Source organism: Acipenser ruthenus, chromosome 23 (assembly GCF_902713425.1).
Source record: "Acipenser ruthenus chromosome 23, fAciRut3.2 maternal haplotype, whole genome shotgun sequence".
Lineage (NCBI taxonomy): Eukaryota > Metazoa > Chordata > Actinopteri > Acipenseriformes > Acipenseridae > Acipenser > Acipenser ruthenus.
Genome location: NC_081211.1, coordinates 23,418,320 through 23,444,808, shown reverse-complemented (window position 1 = coordinate 23,444,808; position 26,489 = coordinate 23,418,320). Strand labels below are relative to the sequence as shown.

The following is a 26,489-nucleotide window of genomic DNA, read 5'->3' as shown; positions in this document are numbered from 1 at the left end:
CTCTTAGGAGGTGTTCCTATATGCAGAAACTCTGTAAATTGTAAATATGAGGGAAGGACAGCTGTCCTTGTTTTGAACTCGACATGTCAATGAATGGATTTCTGCTGATAAATACTTCATAAAGCTATTACAAGCAGGAGCACAGGTTTCTGCACACCCTAATCCATACCGTGGGGTGTTCACATGTGTGGCAGCTCTCTAGATAATCTGCTGGACCTATGGGGCACACTCAGGCAAACAAATGGGCTGTTCTAGTGTAGGAAGTTGTCTTTCAGCCTCATAGAGTGCATGTTTCCCATATCGCCCACCTGGTTCACATATGTTCTTTGAGATCTGAGCTATAGAAAAAAAAAAGACATAAACTCTCTGGGTTCTTAATAACACAGTTTGAGGTAGTAAAGAAAAGAGAAAAGAGAAAAAAAGTGAAATAACATAGTGTAATTGGGTACTGTAGGCAGGGGAGGTTTCCTTGTTTAAACTAATTACAGGGAAACTGCTTTTTTCAGAAGACAATTTAGAAAACATTAAGACGTATTTATGATTTCCTCCCTACATTTCCTGTGTACATGTGACAACAACAATAATTATAAAGTGCCTTCCATAACTAGGTCATCACAGAGCGCTCTACAAATGGGGGAAAAGCAATTAAATAAGATATATATATTAAAAATTATTTGTCTCTTAGATTGAATTTGCATACATCAAGAGCAGTCCATTTAAGTAGGGTGGAACAGACCAGAGACACATTTGAAAAGTGCTGTTTTCCCTTACCACTGCTTCAAACTACAATTGCAATAAAACCTCTACTCTCATACTGGGTGCCACTGCTTAGAAAGAAAATAATATATATATATATATATATATATATATATATATATATATATATATATATATATATATATATATATATATATATATATATATATATATATATATTGCTCCAACACACATTTTATTGGTCCCTTTACCATCACATAATGGTTTCTGACGTATTAGCGCCTTCCAAATCTACATTCCCATTCAGTCTATTGGAGCCTATTTCACAGCTGTCTGTGATCGCTGGCAGGCTCACTGTAGCCTTGCTCGACCCCACAAAACTAGCATTCCCATTGTGCTCGTTGACTATCCTAAAGGAGTAGCACTCCAGTCTTTGATGGAGATTCTCTGAAGGGCTGTGGGGAAACGAGGAGAAGGCCCGCAAGTCCTGGAAGGTGCCCAGCTCCAGGGTCTGTGGCCCGCCTTTGTTCAGGTAGCTCGGGCTGGGGTTGGCTGAAGACAGGGATCTCTGACTGCCGTTTAGAAAAATGGAGCTGTCCTCCATGGAGTCTTTTCTGGAGTCGGACAAGTTGATCTTCCAGTTCCTGTAGTTGTAGGCCTCCCAGCCAGGGCGTCTCCTGCGCCGACACTGGCACTTGAGGATTCGGAGAAAGGCTCTCTTGAACTCCTTGCTGGAGCAGGGGTAGATGATGGGGTTCAAGCAGCTGTTGAAATATCCCAGCCAGAAAATCACTTTGAAAACAGTCTCTGGTGGCCTCAGGTCTGTGAAGAACGAACCTGTGAAGTAAAAGATACAGATAAGTAACAAATGGCAGTTCATATCAATAGTAAAGGTGCACATACATACAGGCTTGAACCAGCATTACACTTTAAAGAAGAGATCAAAATGTATTGAACCTCATTGCTTACTGAACTATACAGTAAAGAGTGTATGCTTATCGTACCCCAAATTAATTCAGATAACTAATAAGAAGATTGCGTTTTGTACAATCCATACTGTAAAATTAGTTTGGTTCATAACTTTATCATAATAACAATGTATTCCTGCATAATTTAGCAATCCGGTATTTCTACTTTGCCATGAATATCTCCACAGAATGTAAGCATGCACTTCACAAATAGCCACTAGGTGGCAGCCTGGGTACAACACCATAACAAATCTGAGAATACAAGATATAGGCCAAAAATAGATTAATTAATACATTTTTTGCAAGGTTTGTAATTCATTTAAAATATAAAATGACCGTTGTACTGTACGTCAACATTCCTTTGTTATTATATTTTAATATTTTTATGTTTATCCCCTCCCCCCCTCTCTCCCCACTCCAAAAAGAAAGCTATACTGCTGCTGGACTTTTTCATGAGCAAAACTGAGTGCATTTCGTGTTAAAACCCTTCATATCTAAAATGCAGTGGGCAATGCCAGCTTACCCATGCTACCCTGTTACCTAGTATATCCAATATCCTGTTAGCATGGTGGCTACATGTTAAATATTACATTGAAAGATATTACTATTAATTAGTCAGATATTACATGCTTCACAAGAACTGATTTGAACTTGTACCAAACACTGTAGTCAAATGATATACAGCTTCATTTCCTTCTCATATATGTGTAACTATTAATAGGGTTTAAGAGTCTGGCTTGTTAAACTTTTGATTGCTGTTTTATAGCTGTTGCAATCAGCTTTTGCAGTAGAGACACACACAGTGATTGATAATGCTGGCTCCATGGTAGTGTTGTATGTCATAACAGAAACAGCATATATGAAGCTCCCAGAACAGTGCAGGTGCAGGATGTATGGAGCTTGGTTGTAGGATAAGCTGTTACTTTACAATACACCGCTGGAAAATGAATCCTGAACCTTTTTTTCTGGAAGATGTAAACTCGTCATAAATAACCGTAACAAAAGGTTTAGAAAATGCTCAAAGTCTGATGCAGAAACGCCATAGTGAACTATATTTATAAATGCTAGCTATGCAGCTTTATACCCCCCCCAAATACAATGCAGATCACTTAGATATGAGCATCCTGTATTGAGGTCTCTGATACACAGTATTATATGAATCATATCACAATGCATCCACCTACTGATTGCTTTCCATTTTGAAAACCAGCAAGCTGTCAGTTCAGTGGGCTGTAACATCACCCTGTGCATTTCTAGATTCAGGCACATGAATGGCAGCCTACAAGAAGATGGCTGGCCCTACTTGGAAGCAAGTGTCAATTTTGAGAGACAAATCAAACAGTATAAATGTATCTATTAAGCTGTGTCTTGTTAGATTGTTTCTCTCATAACATTTGAACTTTACTTTATAAAAATGCTGCACCACAAGAAACATTTGAAGAAAAAAACCTTTTCAATCATTCATCTGGTACTAATAAATGATTGCTGTGATACTTAATTGAATTATCTTTGATCTCAGGGTTTCCAACATGGATAATAGTCTTTACTTAATTCAAGCATGGGCCCCCTTCATCTAAACTTGATCCTGAAGTTAATGCCTTAATAAATAAAACAAATAAGCCATGCACTAAAGATGCACCTAGTGTGGTGACCTGGCTCTGAATACAGACCCTATCCCAGTGACCACTCTGCTTAACTACAGGACCACCGTTCTAACAGCTCTGCTGTTTCATCAAGACAAAGAGGATAAGACCCCATGCTGACCCCTCCTGAGGGTGACCTCTATGGGTATCTGTGATTGATTCGACATGGTGATTTTTTTTACATGAGTCTTTACCTTACAAGGCATCTGGTAGGTTCCGCATTTGTTTTTCATTTGAATCAGTCTGCCAGAGTCTAAACCCCAGGTCAAGCACCCTGGATCTTAGTCAGCTCAAGCATGCAAATAAATGCATCTTTAACAGGCTGTTATGATCAGTGATAAATTATCATTTGAGTAATAATAAAAAACAGAAGAGGAAAATGAGTACATGTCATTGCTTTTTTTTTTTTTTTTTTTTTTGTAACTTGCTTTAAAAACTCAGTACTCTCTATAACCTTAGTGCACAAACAGTACTGTACCTCCCCCACCTAACAGAATGCACTGGGAGTGAGTTTATACATTTTAACAGCCTATTCAGGCAATTAATAAATATGAGTGTAAGCATGTGCCTGATAACTGTGTTCTGTCTGACAAAAATATTCCAATATATCACATATTACCCTTATAAAAGTTTACCACAGTAAACACATAACTAAGTGTAGTAAAGCATAGTGAAAGCATGGTGAAGTATGTATTGTAAAGAATAGCAAGGTATGGTAAAGCATATTAATAAACATGGCAAACCAGGGTAAACTATGGTAAATGTATTGTATAACCATGGGAAAAGCATGGTGAAACGGCAGAAATACTGTGGTAAACTTTTATAAGACTTTTGTGAATAGATTTGCATTGAATTTTAAAATATGGCCAACATCTGCATGACTAACATGCACACGGTCTACCAAACGGTTAGTATCCATTGACAACAAAAGAACAACAAAATAATAATAAAAAAAACATGAAATGAATCCATTTTCACTGAAAAAAAAAACTAAGAATGATACATTTGAGGAAAACTAAAGATGAAAAATAACTAACAATTAAAAAAGGAAATGTACAAAATGAGAAACAAAAATGTGCGTGAGTGCTTAAGAAACGTTGTATTATATTACTTAATTATGTATTTATTTTTAAATAAATTGAGTGCGCCCAATTATTTTACCTGTGATTTTCTCCCTAATTTAGAATGTCCAATCATTATTTCCCCTCACCGTAGCAATTCCCCACACAGCTCAGACCTGAAGTTCAGTGAGCGTCCTCCGATCCCACGAGCGAACCAGTTTCCTCTTTTACACCCACGAATTTGACAGCGGATGTCAGCGAGCTTCCGACCTCTGAAGGACAAAGGCCAGCCCAGCAGGTGTCCACTTTTGAGCTCACTGGGCACCTGGCCAGCAGGGTTCACTGTAGCGTGATGAGGAGAAGCAATCCCTGCCTGTTTTTGCCTCCCTAACCCATAGGAGCGGCAGAGCCAATACGACGCTCCCTTCGGACCCCGTATGTTAGTTCCCACACTGTATTAAATTCACAATTACCCCTTCAATTGATCTCACTGATCTCTGTGAACCACTGTTATTCCTTTACTGTGGCTACAGCAATGGAAACAGACCTCCAGCCATGCACTGACAGGGAGTGAATCGAGAACGTGGTGATATTGATAATAATTGTGTGAGTGAAAAACCTCTGCAGCTAACACCACACACAGATGTGTGTCTATAGCACCAACCACATACCAAACAGCCTTTTAGCTACATTAACACTGCAAAGATAACAAGTCGTTCGTTAGTTATTGCTTACCAAAGCAGGGTTAGCCAGGCAATGAGCAGAAGGGGAAGGCAGAATATAAATATTTCTTCCCCTCGATATAATTTAGTTTTAAAACAGAAAACTCTGCTTTTGTTCTGAGCTATTGTATGCCACCTTAGTGAACGAGGCTAACTGCCTAAAAGCGTCATTCTGCACCATCTAAAATAGCCACAATGGCCTCCATCCTTCCTCTAACAAATTTACACTGCCCAAAAATAAATAAACTATCACAGCATCCTGTTTGAGATCTCCAGGTCAATAGGGTAAGCATTCCGAAGTCTGTAAGGCTGTACAGCAGCCAGAGTCACCCAGCAGAGGCAATTAAAAAAAGCTTTGCCTAGAAAATACATTTCCACCCAAAAGCTACAGTTATTAGACAGTAAATGTGCACTAAGGCTTGCCTCTAACTCCAACTCAAACAGTAAATATTCTCACAAATGAAAAATTAAGTGGAAGCATTTGACAGGATATTAAATCTTTGGTTTTATTTTTACATGCATAACGTAAGTAGGAATTATCATGCCCTTGTGCTGTGGTGATGGGTTTATGAAATCCTCTCCCCACTGTAAGCACTTCATGCACCTTGTGAATTCTGGGGATTATGAGAACCAGCTACAAAAATGAACACAACATCACACCCATGTGGCTGCAGTAGCCATTCATCTATAGGGTGTTATCTGGTATTGCTTGATAAATGAAATGCATCAATACTGAAGATAATATCAGTACCTTATACACAGGTTCTGCTTGTTATACCACAAGTGTGTGTTATTCTGTACAGAAAGTGTGCGTTTCACAAGAGGAGTGCATTATCATACATGTGATGTAACCCATATAATGAACAGTCATTGACATTATGAAGATTGCAGTGATATTATTGGGAGGGTTCCTATACTCAGGCTATTATACTATTGGCTGCTTGTCAAATCAGTGCATGGTTCATTAATCTAAGAAATTACAAAAGCACATGCATGGCATTAATAGCATGCAAACTCTTTAGCATGCTGTAGCAGGGAGGTAGAGAGCCCTGCTGTGTAACTGTATTTTGTTTATTTTTTATTATATATATTTTTTATTTATTTTATTTTCAAAGAGAAAGACGCGGCTGGCCGCCGTTTTTATTAAGCAACACAAAAATAAATAAAATATTTAAACAAAAACACTGTGCTCGCAGACCAAAAATAAATATTTTAAACAAAACAAATCACGAACACAAAATAATAAATAAAGGTCAGGCTGGGCAGTCGCTATCACTGTTCATGTATATATTTTTTTAAATACAGTTTCTTTCTTTCTTTCTTTCTTTCTTTCTTTCTTTCTTTCTTTCTTTCTTTCTTTCTCTCCTCTCGCTCCTCTCGCTCTCTGCTCTCTAACACCCGAGTGCAGCGACCTGCTGGCTTTTATATAGTGGCCGAGGGGTTTAACTTGCTAGTAATTATTCTATTACCCCTCGGCCACTATCTGCACGAGTTTATTAATTATCGACTAAACAAACTAAACACACATATTGATAAACAAAACAATAACAAAACATACGGCACTTCGCCAACAAATATAAAACCCAATATCACGGCGGTACGCCGTCACAAATACAATAAATAAATCACAACAAACAAATACAAAATAACACAGTGGCGGAAGGGGAAACCCCGTTCTAAAAATAAACAAAATACAATTACAAAGCAGGGCTCTCTACCTCCCTGCTACACATGCAAAAACCTTTCTCTGCTAAAACCTTAATTGATTGGTCCATTAACCATCTTTTAGCCAAGTGCAGCCCTGGGGGACCACAGGTCCAGGTCTTTGAAGCAGCAACTAAATGTAAACGGTAATTCTGTTCTGCACAAAATTCCTGCCCTCGCAGTCAATGAGGCAATGAGACGTTAGTGAAAACGTGCTGTTTGCATGACAGGCAGTGTGGCTTGCAATAGCTGCCGTGGCAGCATCACATTTGTGGTAGAAAGTCGACTTTTCAATACTTTAGGATTTTTTGATGTGCAAGTCAGAGCGAGCACTGTACTCATATCCACGTTTTGTTTTTTCTTTATAAAGTAAATAGATCAGCTTTAGTGCTGGAGTATATTAGATCAAAAAGTATCTGGTATGGGTAACACTATACGTTAAGTGTCTTTAATTAATGTGTATTTACATAGTAGTTACTTAGTAAATACATGTGTACTTACACATAATCGCAACGTTAATTATTCATAGTTACAATGTGTTGAATGTGTAAATCTTTTTGCACAATATATATGTAAGCACACAATTGTAGCAGAAAAGGGTTAGGATTAGAGGGGTTAGGGTTAGGGTTAGGGTTAGAGTTAGGTCTAGAGTTAGGATTAGGATGTCATGCTGAAAAGGGAAGGCCAATACATATCATTTCCTAAGGATACTAGCATAGCACCAGGCTGAGGCTTTTCCAAACAACTCTGTTTCATGCTGAGTGACTTCAGCCGTAAGGACTCTCAGCTCCTTCTCAGAAAACTGCCCTTCCTTTGCTACCCTTCCTCTGACATTTTTTTTTTGGTTTGTATTTTCATGCTCCTCAAATGTCATACAGCGCCTACTGCTCTCTGTACTCCTAACTCTATCACCTCTGGGCTGCAAGTGCGGCCGCTAAATAGACCAATGCACACATTGAGACCCTCATTATCATAATGGCAGATCATTTTTTGTGCATGTTGAGTAATTTGCATTGCTGTTAAGCTTACATAGGGCGCAGTGCAAAATAATGGCCTGGTCGCAATGCAATTTGAATTTTGCATCTGCAATTATTTGCACTGCGCCTATACTTAAAATAATGTACAGTGTTACTTTGGTATGCTGTAAATGCAAAACTTATATTCTCTTTGATTTGAATGCAAAGGAACACAAGAAAATAGTGGCTCATATCATATTTGCCATGCATTGACTATACAGGCCAACGTGTGGGTCAATGGAATTGCTGTCAGATTTAGGATGAACATGAGTTAGGATCATTTATATTGGGCTCCACATGCCCTGTTTTCAAGCAGATTAATCAAATAATGATGTGTGTCTTAGAGTGGTGGTTAAAGCAATGAGTTTACATTTTAGATAACGGGTCTGTTGCTGTATAAAATATATGTCATGAGGCTTTTTTTGTTTAATAGTTTAATAGAACTATGTGGGCATCAGGCAATAGGCTTTATCAGCCGCAGTATTAGTGTCTGTATAATTTAGTGACACTTTATATCTCTGGCACCTATTGTATCTAAGTAATTACATGCTAACATCACAAAAATATGCCATAAGTGCGTCTCTTCCAGCTTACTGTAGCGACAGTGCCATAAACAGAGGAAAACATTTCAGACCAAAAAAACAAGGTCAGACTGAAGAGAGCTGGCCCAGTCTCTTCTTGAGAAAGTCATTCGGGCTTAACCCTGTGTGGCTAACTACCAGCTGACCACTCTAGGACTTCTACACTGCACAGTCAGTTCCTCAACATTGATGAGTTGTGATAAATACAGTTCCTATACAAAGTGGCTGTACAATATGGCGATGATGGCAAACTATTATAAATAATGTAATCGTGTAGTTAACACAAAAAAAAACAGCTCTGCATTCTGAACAGGGGGGGCTGAATATTGGCAGTGTTAGATTTAGAGCACACCTCAGGAGCACTCCAGCCACGAGCCTGCTTGAGTTAAAACAATGGAATGGCTTCACAGGGTGCTGAATGAAAACCCGAATACAGGGCCTTGACCGTTAGCCAGATTTCAATAATCATTTATCCTCAGCAAATGGAAAGCAGCTGGATTAAAGCTTGTATCAGTCAAATAGCTCACATTATCTAGCTGCTTGTAATGCATACAGTGCATGGCAATGGTTTTTACAATGTCTAATCTGCTGTGTCCCTTTATCGCTGTGTAAATGTTTAGCAAATGAGATCAGGTTTTATGTAATGAAACCTTTTATTTTTATTAGTTATAAATAGTTTAATAAATAAATATGAACACAACATTGTTAATATGGAATAAGCTTGTTACAGTTAATAAACTAAAAAGAGCATGACCTAAAGTTTTAAATGCTGTTAGTTTTGGGTGAAACAAGGGTGCCTGTCTTGTTATGGTGTAAAAGTCTATTCATTTAAAGTGTTTCAAAACACAAAGATCTCCTATAAACAATTTAGACGGCAGACACGGTGATGCTGATTGCATATTGTTGCTGCAGAGTTTATGATCTCTTAAAGCTGTGCCCCTGTCCTATGTTATCCTGAGGTAACACTAGTTCCTTTCCAAATCAGTGCACTTGATGAGACCATAACTCTTCTTCCAAACACAGTTTAGATTTAAAGGAGCACTGGCTCCTTTGCTGAAGTGTCTTGGCTTCTTGACACGGCATTTTAGCAAACTGAAAACTTGTACCTGTTTCAAATGATTTCCTTAATGGATCACCACTACAGCTTTTGTAAACTGCAACTTGAATGAATAATGAATGCAAAGGGCCACACACAAGGGACAGATTTAATAAGGCGCTATTTAGTGAAAATAGAATGCAGTGCGTATCAAAACTAGAACCAAACTTGAAAGACTTCTCTGTGCATCTAAGTTAGTTCTTACTTTGTCCTTTGAATTAAGTAACATCTCCACTATTATCTTTACAGGTCTGGACTCCAAGAGAAGCCAGTCGGATTGAATTGAGCCCATTAACAGAAAAACATCTGTAATCCTCCCCACCGTCCCCTTTCCCTTATACCCTCCTCCCCCTCCCCTTATACCCCTCCCCCTTCCCTTATATCCCCTCCCCTTTCCCTTATACCCCTCCCCTTTCCCTTATACCCTCCTCCCCCTCCCCTTCTCCCCCTCCCCCTCCCTTTATATTCCTTCCCCTTACCTTATACCCCCTCCCCCTTCCCTTATACCCCCCTCAATAAGAAGAGGCACATTTGTAATTTCATTCAGCTGGAGTGTAGAAATTCCCTCTGGCCCATATGAATGAGAAGACGTTCCACGCAAGCAGATTGGGTGACACAGTATTGAAACAATGTAAAAATCAATCAATGCAAGATCCTCATAAAACAGAAAGCTTTCGGTAGTATGTACCATACCGTTTCATATTTTACCGTTACAATTTAAACGTTTCAACCTTTTTACCTTATTTTTAACTGAGATCGCGTAATGGAGATGACGTGGAATCTGCTTCAGGCATAAATGTTTACTCTGTAACAGCTGGCTTCAGCTTGGATGATAGACTCTCATTCATTGAAGACAGACCTCTGTCCGAGTGCTTATATGAAAGCCATTAAAATGCTCACGTTTACTGCAGTACCACAGTCCATTTCTAAAGCAAAAGAACAATAAGGGAAATTCACATGTAAAATACTTTCCAAAATACTATACAATAAGAGGTAAAAAAAATATATGAACTTGTTTTTTTTCTGGTGGGACTAAAGGGCAAAATGTAAATAGTTCATAAAGGAGTGTTAAGACTATCAGCTGTTTAAGACATGTGCAAAGAAAACAGGCAGGGCAAAATGAAGCATCATACACAACCGAGTGAGGAGACTGGTAACCTGTTGCTTGGCTGAAATCATGACTGTAGCTATTGTTTAGTTAAACATGCCTTTGCTAAGTTTTTGTTTTATTGTTTACTTGATTTTGACTTTTTAACCCTTTCAAGCAATTTAAAAAAAAAAAGAAAAATATATTTGTGTCCAGCTATTTGTATATTTCAGGCATGAAAGGGTTAAGGTCTCGATTTGTCCTGTGATAAAACGGTACTTTGGTTGCGACACTACCTTTCACAGCAGTGGCGACAGGCCCCCGCGATGTGATTGGCGACTCTCCTCTGATTGTATCATCAGCTGGAAAAAAAATCACTGTTGCACAGCTAATAAAAATGTAGAATACATAATAGCTTTTCAGAATACTTATTTCAGTAAAGGTAAACAAATCATACACACCAGCTATATCCAGTTCCCTGGAAATGGATTGCCAGATGTTCTCCCTCATTGTCGTGTCTTTATAATTGTGGTGTCCTTCGTTGTACAGCCCTGGGTATTACTGATTTGATAGTAAGATTCTTTGCATTGCTTCAGTGTTGCTTCAGTGTTGTTTCAGTGTCACTTCAGTGTCACCGTCGCATCGCAGGCAGTGTGAACGGCTCGTATCAAAAATACATGTTTCATTTTTTTTGTCGTGGTGTGGTGTGTCGTACAATACATTGTCGCATCGTGTCTGGTGTGTAGAGGTCTTTAAACTGCACATGCAAAACCGAGATTATCCCTGCCTGAGGAACTAATGGATGCTATAAAATTATAAAATATTTATTTTGCTAGAATTAATGAAGCAGTTCTCAAATGTAACCACATGCCATGCTTTGCAAATATAGTACAATCAAAATATACCCAAAGTTTTAAACTTTGTGGGGCACAATTTCAAACCATTCAAATAATTTGCACCCTTCCATTTAATTAACTCCTATCTTATTGAAAAATTGGAAAGTTTAAATTTTCAATTTTTTTTAAAGATCTCCAGAAAACTCTTATTTATTTTTCTTAATATGGAGTTTTGTGCAGGAAATAAAAAAGTGAAGTTTCCATTCAATGGCTCAGATCTAAATAATGTTGTTGTTAGAATCATTAGACTATGACCCTCTGGTGTTGGATGTGTTTTTTAAGACAGAAATACACTATAGAGACTCCCATACACTATTAATAAAACCTAACAAATAATAACATGATTTTATTTTTCAATACTTTTGTACAGTATTTCCAGTATGATTCTGAATAAAGAAAATGTAGATAATTATATTATTATATAATTATATGCCAATTAAAAAATAAAATCTCATAATTTTTCTTGCTTTATATGATTTGTATCAATTAAACTAACTTAATGGTTTAATAAATAAACACTTTACAGACTTGTCATTGCTTGTTTAACCCCTTATTTTCCAGATTATAAAAAATCTTTTAGGTAGTAAGACTAGAATTATTATTATTGTACTGTTACTTTGTTCAGGAACAGTAATTAACCTTTTCTATTCTTAAAACACGAAGGAGATTATATAAAAACATTTATATGACGGAGATTTTTTTTAGATCATTTTGCAATGTCAACAAAACTGCAGTTGTTCTAACTTGATAACATTATTCTTTCAAACAGGTTGTAAAAACAGCATATTATTTTAAGAACTGAATATCTTATAAATGGCAGTCTTTCATCTCTCCAAAATACTATTATTATTATTATTATTATTATTATTATTATTATTATTATTATTATTATTATTATTATTATTATTATTATTATTAAAGGCAAGGTCCCATGATGCACAGCACATTATATACAATAGACAAAACCAACACTTTAAAGATTATAAGACTTACGCAATAATGTTCCAAGCTATCGCCTGAGCACTGATGATCAACTGGGAGAGTTGGGGTGATCTGAAGGCAAGACCTGAGGCTAATTATCCCCAGCCGGTTATTAATCCCCATATTCCCAGAGCCAAGGTAACTATTTCTATTTCAGGTCAAATAAATAAACAGATAAAACAGGTTTTCCTGTGTTCCGTGTTTCTTTGACAAGCTCTTACGCTTTGAATAGTTTGTTCTATATCATGCAATTAATGACCTGTGCAGTAACCAATGAGACTGCATGCTTCTTATGATTTCTAGACCTATGTTATGGTTTCTAGATAGACACACATCTCCTGTCTCATACGATCGTTCGTGACATGAAGCAGGATTATACATTGTCCAGAACCATTCTCATGTGTCTCCCCAAGCAACATCAACACATTTTATTCCCTTATTCCTGATGAGAAAATGGCTGTTATCCAGTGAGAGACTCTGAGAGCTTGGAAACTGTCTCGCATCCAAATACCCGTCATGTTTGTGGGTCATTAATTCCTATACAGCCCTTGTCTTCAAGGAGCACTGAACCTCGAGATTTAACAAGTAATCAAAATGATCTACAGCTAACTATATACCGGCTTATGGGCTCACAAGCTTCAGGGATCTGCAATGCATTTTTAAAGCAATAGTTCACATTTTTATGATGTTTATCCAATTTAAGACAGAATTTCTGGCATTTCTCCTTTGTGATAAAGTTGTGCGAATCACAATTTGCAGAAAGGAGTTTTGCAAATAGAGCCCATTGCTTTTTATTAAATATCTCTGAAATCTGATTTAATACGCCACGTTTAGGTTCAAATTACATTGCTAATTTCATCCTCACACAGAGAGAGGATTTAGTTATTCTGGGATAATACATTAGTTACACATAAAACTTTTTTTTCACATGTTTTGAAAATGGGTATCTTGAAAAAGTCAACCCAAAAGTAACTTTTAGAGCTAGATTATCATGATTTTTGTTCACCAATATTTTTCTAAGCCCATTCTGAACTGTATAGTCACTGTAGCTTCTTCTTTAAACATAAATATATTTCAAGCTGATCAGCAACTTCAGCAACCAAAGTGTAACCAGTAACTCACCCTGCTGCCCCCAGTGGATATAAAACTTATCACATTAGTTCTATGTGGTAATTCACCAATCTTAACAACAACATGAATACATTAGTCAGGATAACTGTGATAACCTGTCCGTATCGCAGGCTGCTCTTTAAGGTACACCTACAAAGGTGAAACCCCCTTATTTAGCAACTGACATGCTTAAGAGGTCTCTTTTCAGGTGAAATCAGCACTCTGTTGTTTAGTACACTTGTAGAAAACAGGTTTCCGGGACATTCCATGTAACCAAATGGTTTTCTGATGTTTTCTCTGGAGTCCTTGTTTTGTTCTATAAAGAACCATTATTATAGAGTCTACTAAACAAGAGAACATCACTTCAAATGGAACATCACAAGAATAACACCTCAACAGTGAATTTCATTCAAATCTAGGTCAATTTGTGAAAATAGCCACCAATTAATAATACATTCAAATGGAGTAACAGAATTATCAGTGGACTTCACATGCATTTAGTTCCTAAGATGATTATTATTATTATTATTATTATTATTATTATTATTATTATTATTATTATTATTATCGAAATCAATTATGGTGAATGCATAAAAATGTAACACAATATTGTTAATTAAATTACTTTAACCATTTTAAACAGCACATTTAAAAATGTATTTCAAGTGCAGTACTAGGCATCAAAAAATATTAGAGTTGTATTGTATGAAACAACTTAATCCACAAATTTTCACATTAGTTAACGAAATCAGTAAAATAAGTGAATGAACTAGTAAAGAAAGTCTATAAGTGCTATTCAATCCGCGAAATTGTATAATAATATGTAGGCTGTTTATTATTATTATTATTATTATTATTATTATTATTATTATTATTATTATTATTATTATTATTATTTAATGTTAACTAAATAAATGTTAATGCATTCCTAAATACTATCTAGTGCTCACACTTCCAAAAGAAAAAAATGGAATGCGTGAATCATATCTGTCTGATCTGAACTCCAACTTCGAGCTACTTATCCAGGCATGTATCATATGAATCATTAAACTTCAAAGAACTAACAGTTGAGAAGCACGTTTTAGGTCTAGATTCTGGTGTCCACGCGTATGCAAAGATAAACAAACATGGCCAAAAGTTTTGCATCACCTAGAATTTTAAAATGGAGACAAAAAAGACAAAAACAAAAAACAAATCTGAACATAATTTCGATATTTTCTTTAACACCATGTGATTAAAGAAAATACCAAATGAAATCACAAAAGTCGACCTGAAGCCATAAAATTACAGTATTTCACGTTAGATTTCAAAATGTCACATTTTCCCATTTTTTTTTTAATCAGTTTTTTCGTTAAGTAAATGGAAAACTACAAAGCGGTATGTAATTCAATATGTTAACATTTTTCAGCCGGTTTCATTGGACTTTTATGAAGCAAAATGTGTTAATTCTATAGTGATGCAAAACTTTTGGCATAAACATACACAACAAACGTGCACATTAGCAGCCAGTTACTTGAGTAGACTTAAAAACGGGCACTCTTCTAAAATAACCCCGATCTGGGCTTTAACATAAGGGCGTATTACGCGTATAAAATATGTGACAAATATCTATTTAGAATTAAAATCCACCTACCAATAGGCAGAGCCAAGAAGAATGGGAGCCAGCACAGAATAAACATTCCCACCACGATGCCCAGTGTCTTAGCTGCTTTCTTCTGCCGGGAGAACTTTAGGAGCTTCACTGACAGCGAGCTTCGCGTGTGGTGACCCCTCTTGCTGGCGCCTGTGCAGTCCTCCTGGGTACCCCTGCAGTGGATTCGCAAGGTAAATTCCTTAGAATCTAACCTTTCCTTCATCACCCCCGCCTCAAGATTCTTTGTAGTCCTTTTGGCTACTATGTACACTCTGAAATACATGGCCAATATAACAATCAGCGGTATGTAGAAAGACCCCAGAGAGGAGAAAAGCGCATAGAACGGTTCTTCGGTGATGCTGCAGACTTTCTCATCCTGAGGCGCTGGTTCTTTCCACCCAAGAAGAGGTCCGATCGATATTACTATCGACAAAACCCACACCCCCAAGAGCGCTAAGATCGCCCGTTTCTCAGTCACTATCGTAGGGTACTGAAGGGAATATCGTACCCCTATGTATCTGTCGATCGAAATCGCACAAAGGCTCATTATAGAAGCTGTACAGCACAAAACATCCAACGCTGCCCAGATGTCGCACAATATTCTGCCGAACACCCAGTAGTCAACGATCTCGAGAGTGGCGGACACTGGCAGCACTGTGGTACTAAGCAGCAGGTCTGCGCTGGCTAAGTTTATTATAAAATAGTTTGTAGGAGTTCTTAGGTGCCTGTTGCAAACCACCGAAAGAATAACTAGAATGTTACCCACTATAGCAAAAACTATGAAGGCGCCCAAAACAAGTCCCACAGTTGTCGCTCTGGTGATGTCCAAAGAAGGCAGCGTTTGGTTTCTGGAGGTCCCATTGGAAATATTTGAAACCAGCTCCCCATCGTACAACATAAGCTGTGGAGAGGTTGTGTTACTCCTTAGACCTGCAGCATCATCAATGTCTAAATTCATTTTGAAAGCAGTAATCCTCCATAGCAAAGAGCAGTTTTTGCCAGTACAGAGAAAACGTGTTTATACTGTAACAATACCTGACCAAAAAAAATACTTACACTGTACACAATATTTGTGTTTGACTAAACGATCTACATGCACCCCATACCTCTGTGATCGCAGTCGAGCTACTGAATAAAAAGTTCCTTTCTGTGCAATACTGTAGTATCCTGTTGCTCTCCTGCTGTACTGCCGCATACATGCTTGTAGTAGTATCCTGCAGTTGTTATTGGCTCAGACTCTTTGATCGCCCACGTGTCTTTAAGGAGAGAGTGCTTTGCGTTTGTAATAACTATGAATGAAACTGTGAGCCTCTGCTAGGGTCCACAACACGTGACGTCACGCATATTATTATTATTATTATTATTTATTTCTTAGCAGACGCCCTTATCCAGGGCGACTTACAAATGTTACAAGATATCACATTATTAATACATACAATTACCCATTTATACAGTTGGATTTTTACTGGAGCAATCTAGGTAAAGTACCTTGCTCAAGGGTACAGCAGCAGTGTCTCCCACCTGGGATTGAACCCATGACCCTCCGGTCAAGAGTCCAGCGCCCTACCCACTACTCCAATCTTTCTAAAGTGTGAGTACAACCTATTGAAGTTTTTGAAGTAGAAGCCAAATGCAGGACATGTGGTTTTCATTTCAGTCATATTGCAGGTTTAAGTTTGACATGCCTGGGGCAATGTAAATCTCATTTTAAACATGAGTGTTTTACACTTTACAACACTTTGATTGTCTTTGTCAGCGAATACGCAGCTTTTAAACATTACAATCAAAGCCTATAAAAGTGATTGCTATATTTTAGTGTGCATTTAAGCTTTCCTTTAGTGGGAACTTTGAAATAAACACTCCTAATTTAAAGACTTCCATGTGTACTTACGTTGTTTAATTGGTGGCTTTTTTTTTAACAGAAAATGTAGCTGTTTTGACTTTATTTGACTGGTGAGCTCTAACTATTGGTCTCATGATGAGGGGACAGGATAGGCCTATATGTACTATTTGTTTTTTTACAGGTAAACATATGCATAAAATAAGCAACTCAGGATATTCTGGAATATTCTACTTATTATGTGTAATTTAAGACAATAATTTACACAAAAAAACGATTTGGCTTTTGAAATAAAACTTAAGAACTATACACAGAAAACATCCTGATATAAACACTGTTCTTGACAGTGCGTCTCGCTTTCTCCACACGCAGGAGGCACGCACCTGCATCCCTGAAGTTTAGTACCAGCTAGACTTTTATTTGGCAGTTGACTCCTACAGGGCAAAGGGATCGATATCATCATTCTTACATAAATAACACAGTTTACTCCCAAAAGCTTTGTGTGCCTCAAGTGGGTGTGTACGATAATGTTTGGCCGTGTTTTTCAAGGCATTGCCATCCTAATTTTAAAAACTGCAATTTAAATATCTGTAGGGTCCTATTCTTAAGGTCGGATACTCTGGCTTTCCTTACGGATTTGTTTCAATGTAACTGAAAGGGGAAGATTCTCTTTTACCCAAATTGTCGTCAGCACTGGAAGGAAATGTATTATTGCCCTACAAAAGCTGTTTCATGCACCTTGATTAGCTCTAAGGTAGTCCTATATTAGTGCTAATCAGGGTCTGTGAGACCAGGCTTAAATGCATCTTAAAGCCCTACAATACCCTGCAATGCTGTTTCCTCAGAGTCTGTATATAACATCCCCAGGTTAACAACATGACCAGGTCAACACTTATCAAAAGCAGATTACAGAAGCATGCTTCTAATAGAATAGCAAAGCAGCTTTCAATGCCAAACCAAGAGGCCCACTTAGTGCTTTTAATGTTAATGGTCTCTATTCATCAAAGCGGTTTCATTTTAGTGAAAGGCACAACATACTAGTCATGTAATCGATGCTTCACAGTATTTTTACAACGTGTCGCCACACTGCACAAAGACAATACAATAATGATTGCTGACCACACATACAAATATAAAAGGACACTAAGCCAAGAGAGGATAGAAAAACAAGCACTAGAGACCTTGAAAGCGAGCCAAGCGAAAAACCCAAACAAAAAGCCAGTTAAACTGCTAACGCTTTTCTTCTGTTACGTTCTTTAGTTCTTTAATAAAAAAAAATCAGATATTCACAGCAGAAAAATGATTTGTCAATGTTACCAGCCAGTGGTGCTGAAGTGCCATCACTCAATGGCAACAGCAGGCTGAAATTAGTTCAGTACCAGTAGTTTAAATTATTCATATTTGCTTCGGCAGGTGAACTTTTTTCAATTTTCAATTTTCAAATGGTGCACTGCCATCAAACAGCATCCTGTTGTCATACTGCAGAATATTACTATTAGCGTAATCAGCATAAATAATAATAGCAGAACATGTTATGAAAGTTATAATAAAGTAGCAACTGTACAGTGTGATTTCCAAGAATATAATTTAGCTAGTCGAAAGAAAGAATCATCTCTATAATGTTCACAATGTCCTATGCAATGAGCAATGGCATAATGTGGCAAAGTGGCTAGTAAGGGGAACAGGTGTAGCGGTGATGCGATGCAGGAGTGACAGGCAGACAACGGTAATCCAGTGAAATGAAGTGCTTTATTTTTAATCCAGGTCTGGTGACCGTAAAATAATAAACCCCCGGCTATACACAACAATGTGTAAAGCGCGGTTATAACAAAACAGGGCACAGTCCCAAACCAAATGCAAAACACGGTCACCAGTCCTGGGTGAGTGCAGACATGCAGGTGCTTGGTGCAGACACAGTGGGGTGGTGTGTAGTGGTGCTCCGGATAGTGCTGACCCGATTTCGACAGCTCCGGAGGTGCTTTAACTGTCTAAGTGACGAAACACAGAACGTTAACACACCAACACAACACGTAATTTCTTTTCACAATACGAGAGTTCCTCTCTCGCTCCTTCTCTCTCCAGCGTTTACGCAAACGAAGGAAAAGATCAGTGTTACCCTGGCCCCTATATGTAATCCCGCGTGATATCTAGGTAAACGGTTGCAGCTGCTTTATTACTTGCAGCTGCCCCTCGTTTACCTTTCAAGTCAATACGGTCTTACAACAGAGTCTCGCTTCTTTCCAGGCTGACCCAATTGCCGGTCCCGGAAAGGAACTGTCAGGCCAGCCCTTCCAGATACTTCTCCTCCCGTTCTTTAGCGCCCTCTCAAATCGGGAGGAAGATTTATCACCAGAACTCATTGTATTTCTGTCACACATAATTAAAAAGATTCATCAGTGTCAGACAAAATTGTTTTCCAATCGGGCTCCATCACATTATTTTTATGCACAAGCTAATGGTTAAGCATTAGGTAGGTGGTCCTTGTTTTGCAATTGGTTTTCAATGTGTTCAGACCTTTGCAATGTACAAAGATGATGAGACGCAGCAGTGATGTGAATGTTCTTACAGGCCATTAGGAACTGCTGCCATGGAAAGTCATTTCCTTCTTTTAAAACATTTTATTTTTAAATTGCATTAAAAAGCCATTCATTTTGGATTTATTGGCTCAAGCTTAGCCAAGTGAAATCTAATGGTGGGGTTGCTGTAGAAGTTTCAAAAAGTGTATTTTCCATGAAAAACAATTACATTGAAATTGCGCAGTTTGAAAGGATGAGACCATTTATGTAACAGCAACAGGATACTGGAGTATAGTCACTTTTTAGCCTCCCAGTTGTTAGCACAGAGAGTTAAATACAATGTCAGGTAGTTTATTTTTGCCAGGTATTTTTTTTGAAAAGTATCAACATGTTTTCTCTCTGGTTTATATATATATATATATATATATATATATATATATATATATGGACATCAATAGAGTGACAACTCTGGGACTTGTTTTGGACGCCTTCATAGTTTTTGCTATAGTGGGTAACATTCTAGTTATTCTTTCGGTGGTTTGCAACAGGCACCTAAGAACTCCTACAAACTGTTTTATAATAAACTTAGCCAGCGCAGACCTGCTGCGTAGTACCACAGTGCTGCCATTGAGATTGTTGATTAGAGGGTGCTCTTTAATTATATAAAATGCAATTTCAGAAAAAAAGCTTTTCTGCCACTCTTAGGTTAGAATGTTAAAAGCACATTACAATGTAGACACATTTGAATTTAATAATAGCTGTCAGTGGTGTTGATGTAATACAAAATAAAATAAATAAACCACAACCTTTTGGCTTTCTCAACGTTCTGAATAATATCCTCGTTTAGTCTGTTGATTAATAGGAAATGAAAAAGGCAGAGGTCCGTTTTCATAAAAAGTAACAACATAATCATTGACTGTACCTCGAAGAAAAACAGCAATTATTGCTTTCTTTAGTGTCCGATGCTGTGGTTGTTACCTGCTAGATAAGTGCTTGTGATGACAGTTAGGTGTTGAGTCAAAGGCAAGGGCATGTGAAGAAAAACACAATCAAATGTGATCATATATATATATATATATATATATATATATATATATATATATATATATATATATATAATGTGTCAGTGGTTGGAAATTCTGGCCTCTGATTGGTTAAAACCTTTATTTATGGATTTATAGTATATAAAGTCATATTTACTATCCAACCACCTCTCTTATTATTTTGACTGACTCATATATTAAATATGTGCTCCAGACTCAGCTCATAGTGGAAAATTCAATGCCCCTTCGAGACTACTCTTACCTCCAGGGAGCAATGCGGCTTTGGGCATTATAGCCCCCTGTCGGTAACAATAGTCTTCCTTCAGATCAATAATGTTCCACTATAACCCTCCTCTCCAGTCCATATCTATCTATCTATCTATCTATCTATCTATCTATCTATCTATCTATCTATCTATCTATCTATCTATCTATATATTTTCACTGCGATGACTAAGAAATGGGAATTCAATCTAAAAACATAAAAGGCAGTTTGATCCCAAGTATAAATACACACAGCCACCGGCATGAGCGCCATGATCTTTCAGGATGCTTTTGCTTACTAGATAGGAGTTGTATGAACCAAGAAAACTAAAATGTTGTTTTCATTGATTAAATCTTGAAACGCTTAGAGGGTTGTAAATTTAAAGGCTGTAATACATTTTTGTTTAAAAACAAAACCATACACTATTGACCATCCCTCAGGAAAAGAAAAGGGTTGGGGTAGGTCCACTGGGGGTAAGAAATCTAGCTGATTCCTGTTGCAGTGAGGCACACTGAAGGTACAATTTAAAAAACAATATCATTCTGATGATAAAGGGGTGCAGTGCAGTATTTGTGATTTACCTGAATTCCAGATGGCACCTCTGATATGTACTGGCTCCTACATTCATCTTACAATTAGCTGAGCTACAAGCGAAGTGAATGAAAGGCACAGAATGAAAAAAATGAAATAAATGTAAATTGAACCTCTTTAAATAAATGACATGGACCTCAGACCACACTCCACCACCAAAATTGAATTCAGTCTTAATACCTTTTGGGGGAAGTGAAGGAGTGAGCTGCAAGATGGAAAGCAATCGTTTCATCGAGGCTCAAGATGAGGATTATACAGAAAGACAGCTGGTTGGTGTTAATCCTCTTGTTTTCAGATGTGCTTCACAACTGCATCTCATCGGTGCTGTAGCCCAGTTAAATAAAGGTTTGGGAGCAGTGCCAAGGACGTGCATATGGACCCCACTGAGGTGCTCATTACAGTTTCACAGAGCTATTTATAATGTCTACATGCAGATCTTTCAGTATGTGGCTTATGCTTGTTGATTTTTGAAATAACACTGTGCTTATTTTTGCAGTCCAACTTTCTAAATGCCCCAGTGAGTATCAGATTAGCATAGAAGCTTGATCTTTCTTGCTTCCATTCGTTACATTCATTACATTCATTAAAGAGCCTTCTGTCACAGATCCCTGTCAGAGAACATTGTGCTTCAGTCAAAGCTGCTTCAACGGTAACCTCAATAAGAACTCTACAATTTTAAAAACGACACACATCATCCATATCTATATTCTTATTATAATTATAGCCCTATGGTGTAATTAAGAAGGTCACATAAGCATGTCCTTTTTAAAGATAACCTTGACTAAGCCTGTCTATTGAGTTATTCATTTATTTATGAGAATTTGCAGTATTTATTTTTAACCAGGAATATTAAATCTGCTGAGATCTGGTCACACATCTTTGACCACACAGGGGGCAATTTCATGTAGAGTAATGTGCAGACATATTTAGCTTTGCAGTACAATTTAATAGGTTTTCTTTATCATCATGTGTGGGGGGACTTGAAGGTGCTGGAAGCAGTATTTAGTAGCTCTCGGTGATTGTCTGCAGAGCATGCGATAATCACAATAATGGTGATTTAAAAAGAGCTTGAGATGATTATCAGCAAGACTATGCCCAACTGCAGAGCTACTCTGTCTAAGCTTGCCTGCAGGATCCAGGAGTTGCTTTGAAGTGGTGATTGAGTGGCTTCCTATAAACCACGGAATAATGGACCATCTGACCGATCACTTCCTGAGAAGTTTCACTTTACCACTCTCTGTATGAAGACAGAGACAGCTTAGTGATCACACTCTTGGCTAAAGGCAACTCTTTACTAACACATCTAGTTAAATAGACATAGAAGTTTAATGTTTCCACAAAATATGTCACTAGGATTTGTGATATATTTTATTAAGTGACTGGAACACAAACTGGCTACTCCTGATTGCAGGCAGACATTCCAAAAGAGCCAGGCTCAATTTGGGAAGCTTATCGAGGGTCTGTATAATTGCAATGCATATCTTGGGAACCATGACAGGGTTATTTCAAATCTGACTACACTGGGAACTTTAATCCTTGCTGTACTGTTCATCCATTCCTGTATCTTCAGGAGCATTTATTTGTAGCTCTAACTAAAGCATTTTCTTGATGTCAGCATATTAGATATATTGGTGGGCGTGAAGTGCGTGGACACATCCATGACATTCTTAATTACCTAAGAGCTTCTGAGAACCCAACCTATTATGAGCACCATGTTAAAGATAAGATGAATACAGTACCACAGTATTCATTTTAATCATTGTGATCTGGATACATACATTTTTTACTTATGGGTTATAACTGAATGAAAAAGCAATTTGGAAATATCTGTAAACACAATGATCATCTGCATGAAGCTATACACTTTCTGTTTAAAAAAAGAAAACAAAAAACAAACAAAAAGAACCTATATTGCAACCATGTCAGTTTCATAACATAGGCTTAGCACTAAGGCACTCCATTGGACCTGAATGCAAATAATAGAAGCTACTGATTTTTCAAATCATATTAGAAGCGTTGAAACAATCAATCAGTCAATATTTATTTTATATAGCGCCTTTCATAGTGGACCACCATCACAAAGCACTTTACAAGATAGTGAGGAACAATGCATAATACATTAAATACAGTGAAATACAGAGCATAGTACATTAAATACAACGAACGGAAGACCACCGTAGAGAGAGTTGCAGTAGTCTATTGCAGAGGAGATGATTGCATGACAGAGTATCTCTGCATCCGGGAGGGAAAGGTAGGGACGGACCTTTGAGATGTTTCATAGGTGGTAGAAGGAGGATTTGACTCCAGAGGAGATTTGGGCATCAAAGGAGAGGTTACTATCGAGGCTTCGTACAGTGGGGGAAGGCAGCAGCAGACAGTTCCAGGCAGCAATATTCTTGAGTTTGCGATCCTACTAGAAGTAGTTCAGATTTCAAAAGTTCAGAAGTTCAGACACGCATGGGTTAAGGTGGGGACACAAAGGAGTAATGTCATAAGAACTCTGCTAACAACACACTGGCACATTCAATTCCCTTGCCTCGATAGAGCTGTTATAGTTTGATTATTGCAGTCAGCTGTTTGCCCTGACTCAGAGAAAACAGAAGTAAAATGACTGAAATAGAGTGTGCATACTTTGTGAGGACAAAATCTGATGTAAGCTTGAGTGCTAGCACTTCTTGGATTAACCAAGTTGTTTTTCCAGTCTAATGGATAACACACTCGCTTAGAATTTCCATTCATGGATAAAGCTTGTGGTGCAGTGTGTGTGCTATCCAACATACCTAGAATCTTTTGTAACCCATGTGTTACAGGGATGGAAATACGACTCCCATTGCATATCCATTCCTGCTTTTACTATGAGTTTAATAAGACAGTCCTGAGCTTGTTACCTGTACACTGTGGCTAATCAACCTTGTAATAAAACCTGGAATGGGAGAAACTGCTATGCAACAGGAGTCTTATTTCCATCCCTGTGTTACATTGTGTGGAGGTCTATATAGTGTGCTGTAAAAAGTGACAGGGGGGTATATTTTAATGATCTAAACAGAAGTGAGTGCCTTGCAAGCGGTATAATAAAGTTACATAAAGTAAAAGCAAGTGTAACTCAGAAAAGCTGTCTAACAATAGAGGTGGAAATGCTTTGAAAATGGCACATGGGCATGTCTTTAAGCTATCCATGTACACAACTGAATCGCAAGGTTAAAGGACTGGAGCAATTCAATTTACACTTTGTATATAAAATCGTCTATACAACCAAAAAGGGTCGATACAGGCTAGCTGTTCTCAAAGCTTTTTTTTACTCGTACATTTGTAAAGAGAGAATTCATTTAGAAATGATGAGACACTTCTCTCCTTTCAGTCGTAATAACAGTACATCAAACACTATATGAATAACCCCCACGTTGCCTTGGCTTCTAATTCAGGTTGAAGTGTACAATACATTCTGCTCCCTGCAGTTTCCCGTCACATCTGAATGGAAAAACTGAGTATGTGTGCAATAAAAGTGAAGGAACTATTGCTCAAAATATATATATTATTGATACAGATGTTCATAAAATGTAAAAAATTGTTAAATGGAGTAGATGGTTGCGGTGAATGAGTGCACATTAGCACACACAGGCTCATTAACTGCAGTACTGTACTTGTTAATTTAATAAAGCTTCAGTGATGTTGGGAATAACACTGGAATAGGTTTTAGAAACGGTGGCACACACGTCAATTACTTCTGAAGCCTGTCGAGCAAGCAAGAGGAAGCTCAGTGAAGGTGCTTTCGCACTCTTCCTCCATTTTCATATTTTTATGTCTGGGAACCGTATCTATTACAGTTATGACTTTATTGTATTTTTCCAGCAGTAGTTCAATAAACTATTTTACTGGGTCGCACGTTATTCTTTAGAAAACCTCATTTCCTGCCCCTAAGACCCACCACTGCCTATCACAGAAATTGCAGGACGTGCACAGCTGTGAAAACGCTCTCAAGCTGGATATCCTTTTCATTTTCATCTTCTGCTTATGAGACGGAAGACGCTTGTGTGTCTGCTGCGGTCTCTGAGGTAACAGTTTAAAGCCCTTAACCTTACAGTCCCAATTAATTTAACATCTGTTTATTTGAGGTCCGGAGGCACATTGTTAACTGGAGAAAATGCTGCTATTCCAGTGGCAGTCACGTAGAAATATGTACAATATCCTGATGGAGCAGAGATGGACTGAAACAATTTAGTTCTCCAGCAGTATATTCACTTTATTGACCTGTTCAATGTTTTGCGTGATTCGAAACATGCTTTGCGATTCATCTGCAAGGAGCAGAAATCGTTTTTTATCTCCCCAAGGAGTAATTACACGGTGTGTAACTGTGTGCATCCTAAAATAAAGCACCTTTCTTTCTTGCTCTTGTTTGCAACTGAACATACATTTGTTCTATATTAGACATGGTATGATTATATTTCAGAACCCCCACCCCCCCTCTCCCACTGGTTGGATAATCAGTTCAAGATGACAGAGAGAAATATAACGTCCCATTAAAAATATCCGTACAAACACAAGTATAAGCCATACCCTGATTTATGTGACCTTGGTAATTCAAACATTTCTTCCATGGTGATGATTGGTGCATCTATTGTAAACTAATAGCCCTAGATAATAGTTGTAGGTTACCGTACCTAAAAAGCTTTGAAAATATAATAGTAGTTTGTTAGGACTTTTTTTATTTAAAAAAATAAATAAAAATTACATTGCGTCACCCAACTTCCAAGGACAATTTCGATTAGCCTGTTCAGTGCCTATGACTGGAGCCCTTGTCGTTTTATAGTGATGTCCAATGTGCCCTAAAGAGAAACGGCATCATGTCTTGTGTTGTAAAAGTAAAGACTGTAGCAGTACAAGAACACTGAACATGAAAAGTCCACCTATACCTGAATCAACATTCTTTATCGTGACATGATCCCCTATTTGCATGTCCTGGATCGACAGACACAGTGGCACGGTTTACACCAAAATGCTCTTTTTCTTTTTTTTGTGTTA

The 26,489-nt window shown here is 37.7% G+C and overlaps 1 protein-coding gene across 1 annotated transcript; it reads right to left on the bottom strand.

Moving 5' to 3' along the window:
* Positions 1-943: 943 nt before the first annotated feature.
* On the bottom strand, positions 944-16,477 carry LOC117412908 (alpha-1B adrenergic receptor-like). The gene is made up of 2 exons (XM_034021536.3): positions 15,216-16,477; positions 944-1,554 (listed from the first exon to the last, which is right to left on the bottom strand). The coding sequence occupies exons 1-2, from the start codon at positions 16,171-16,173 to the stop codon at positions 971-973; spliced, it is 1,542 nt and encodes a 513-aa protein (XP_033877427.3). The 5' UTR covers positions 16,174-16,477; the 3' UTR covers positions 944-970.
* Positions 16,478-26,489: the final 10,012 nt, after the last annotated feature.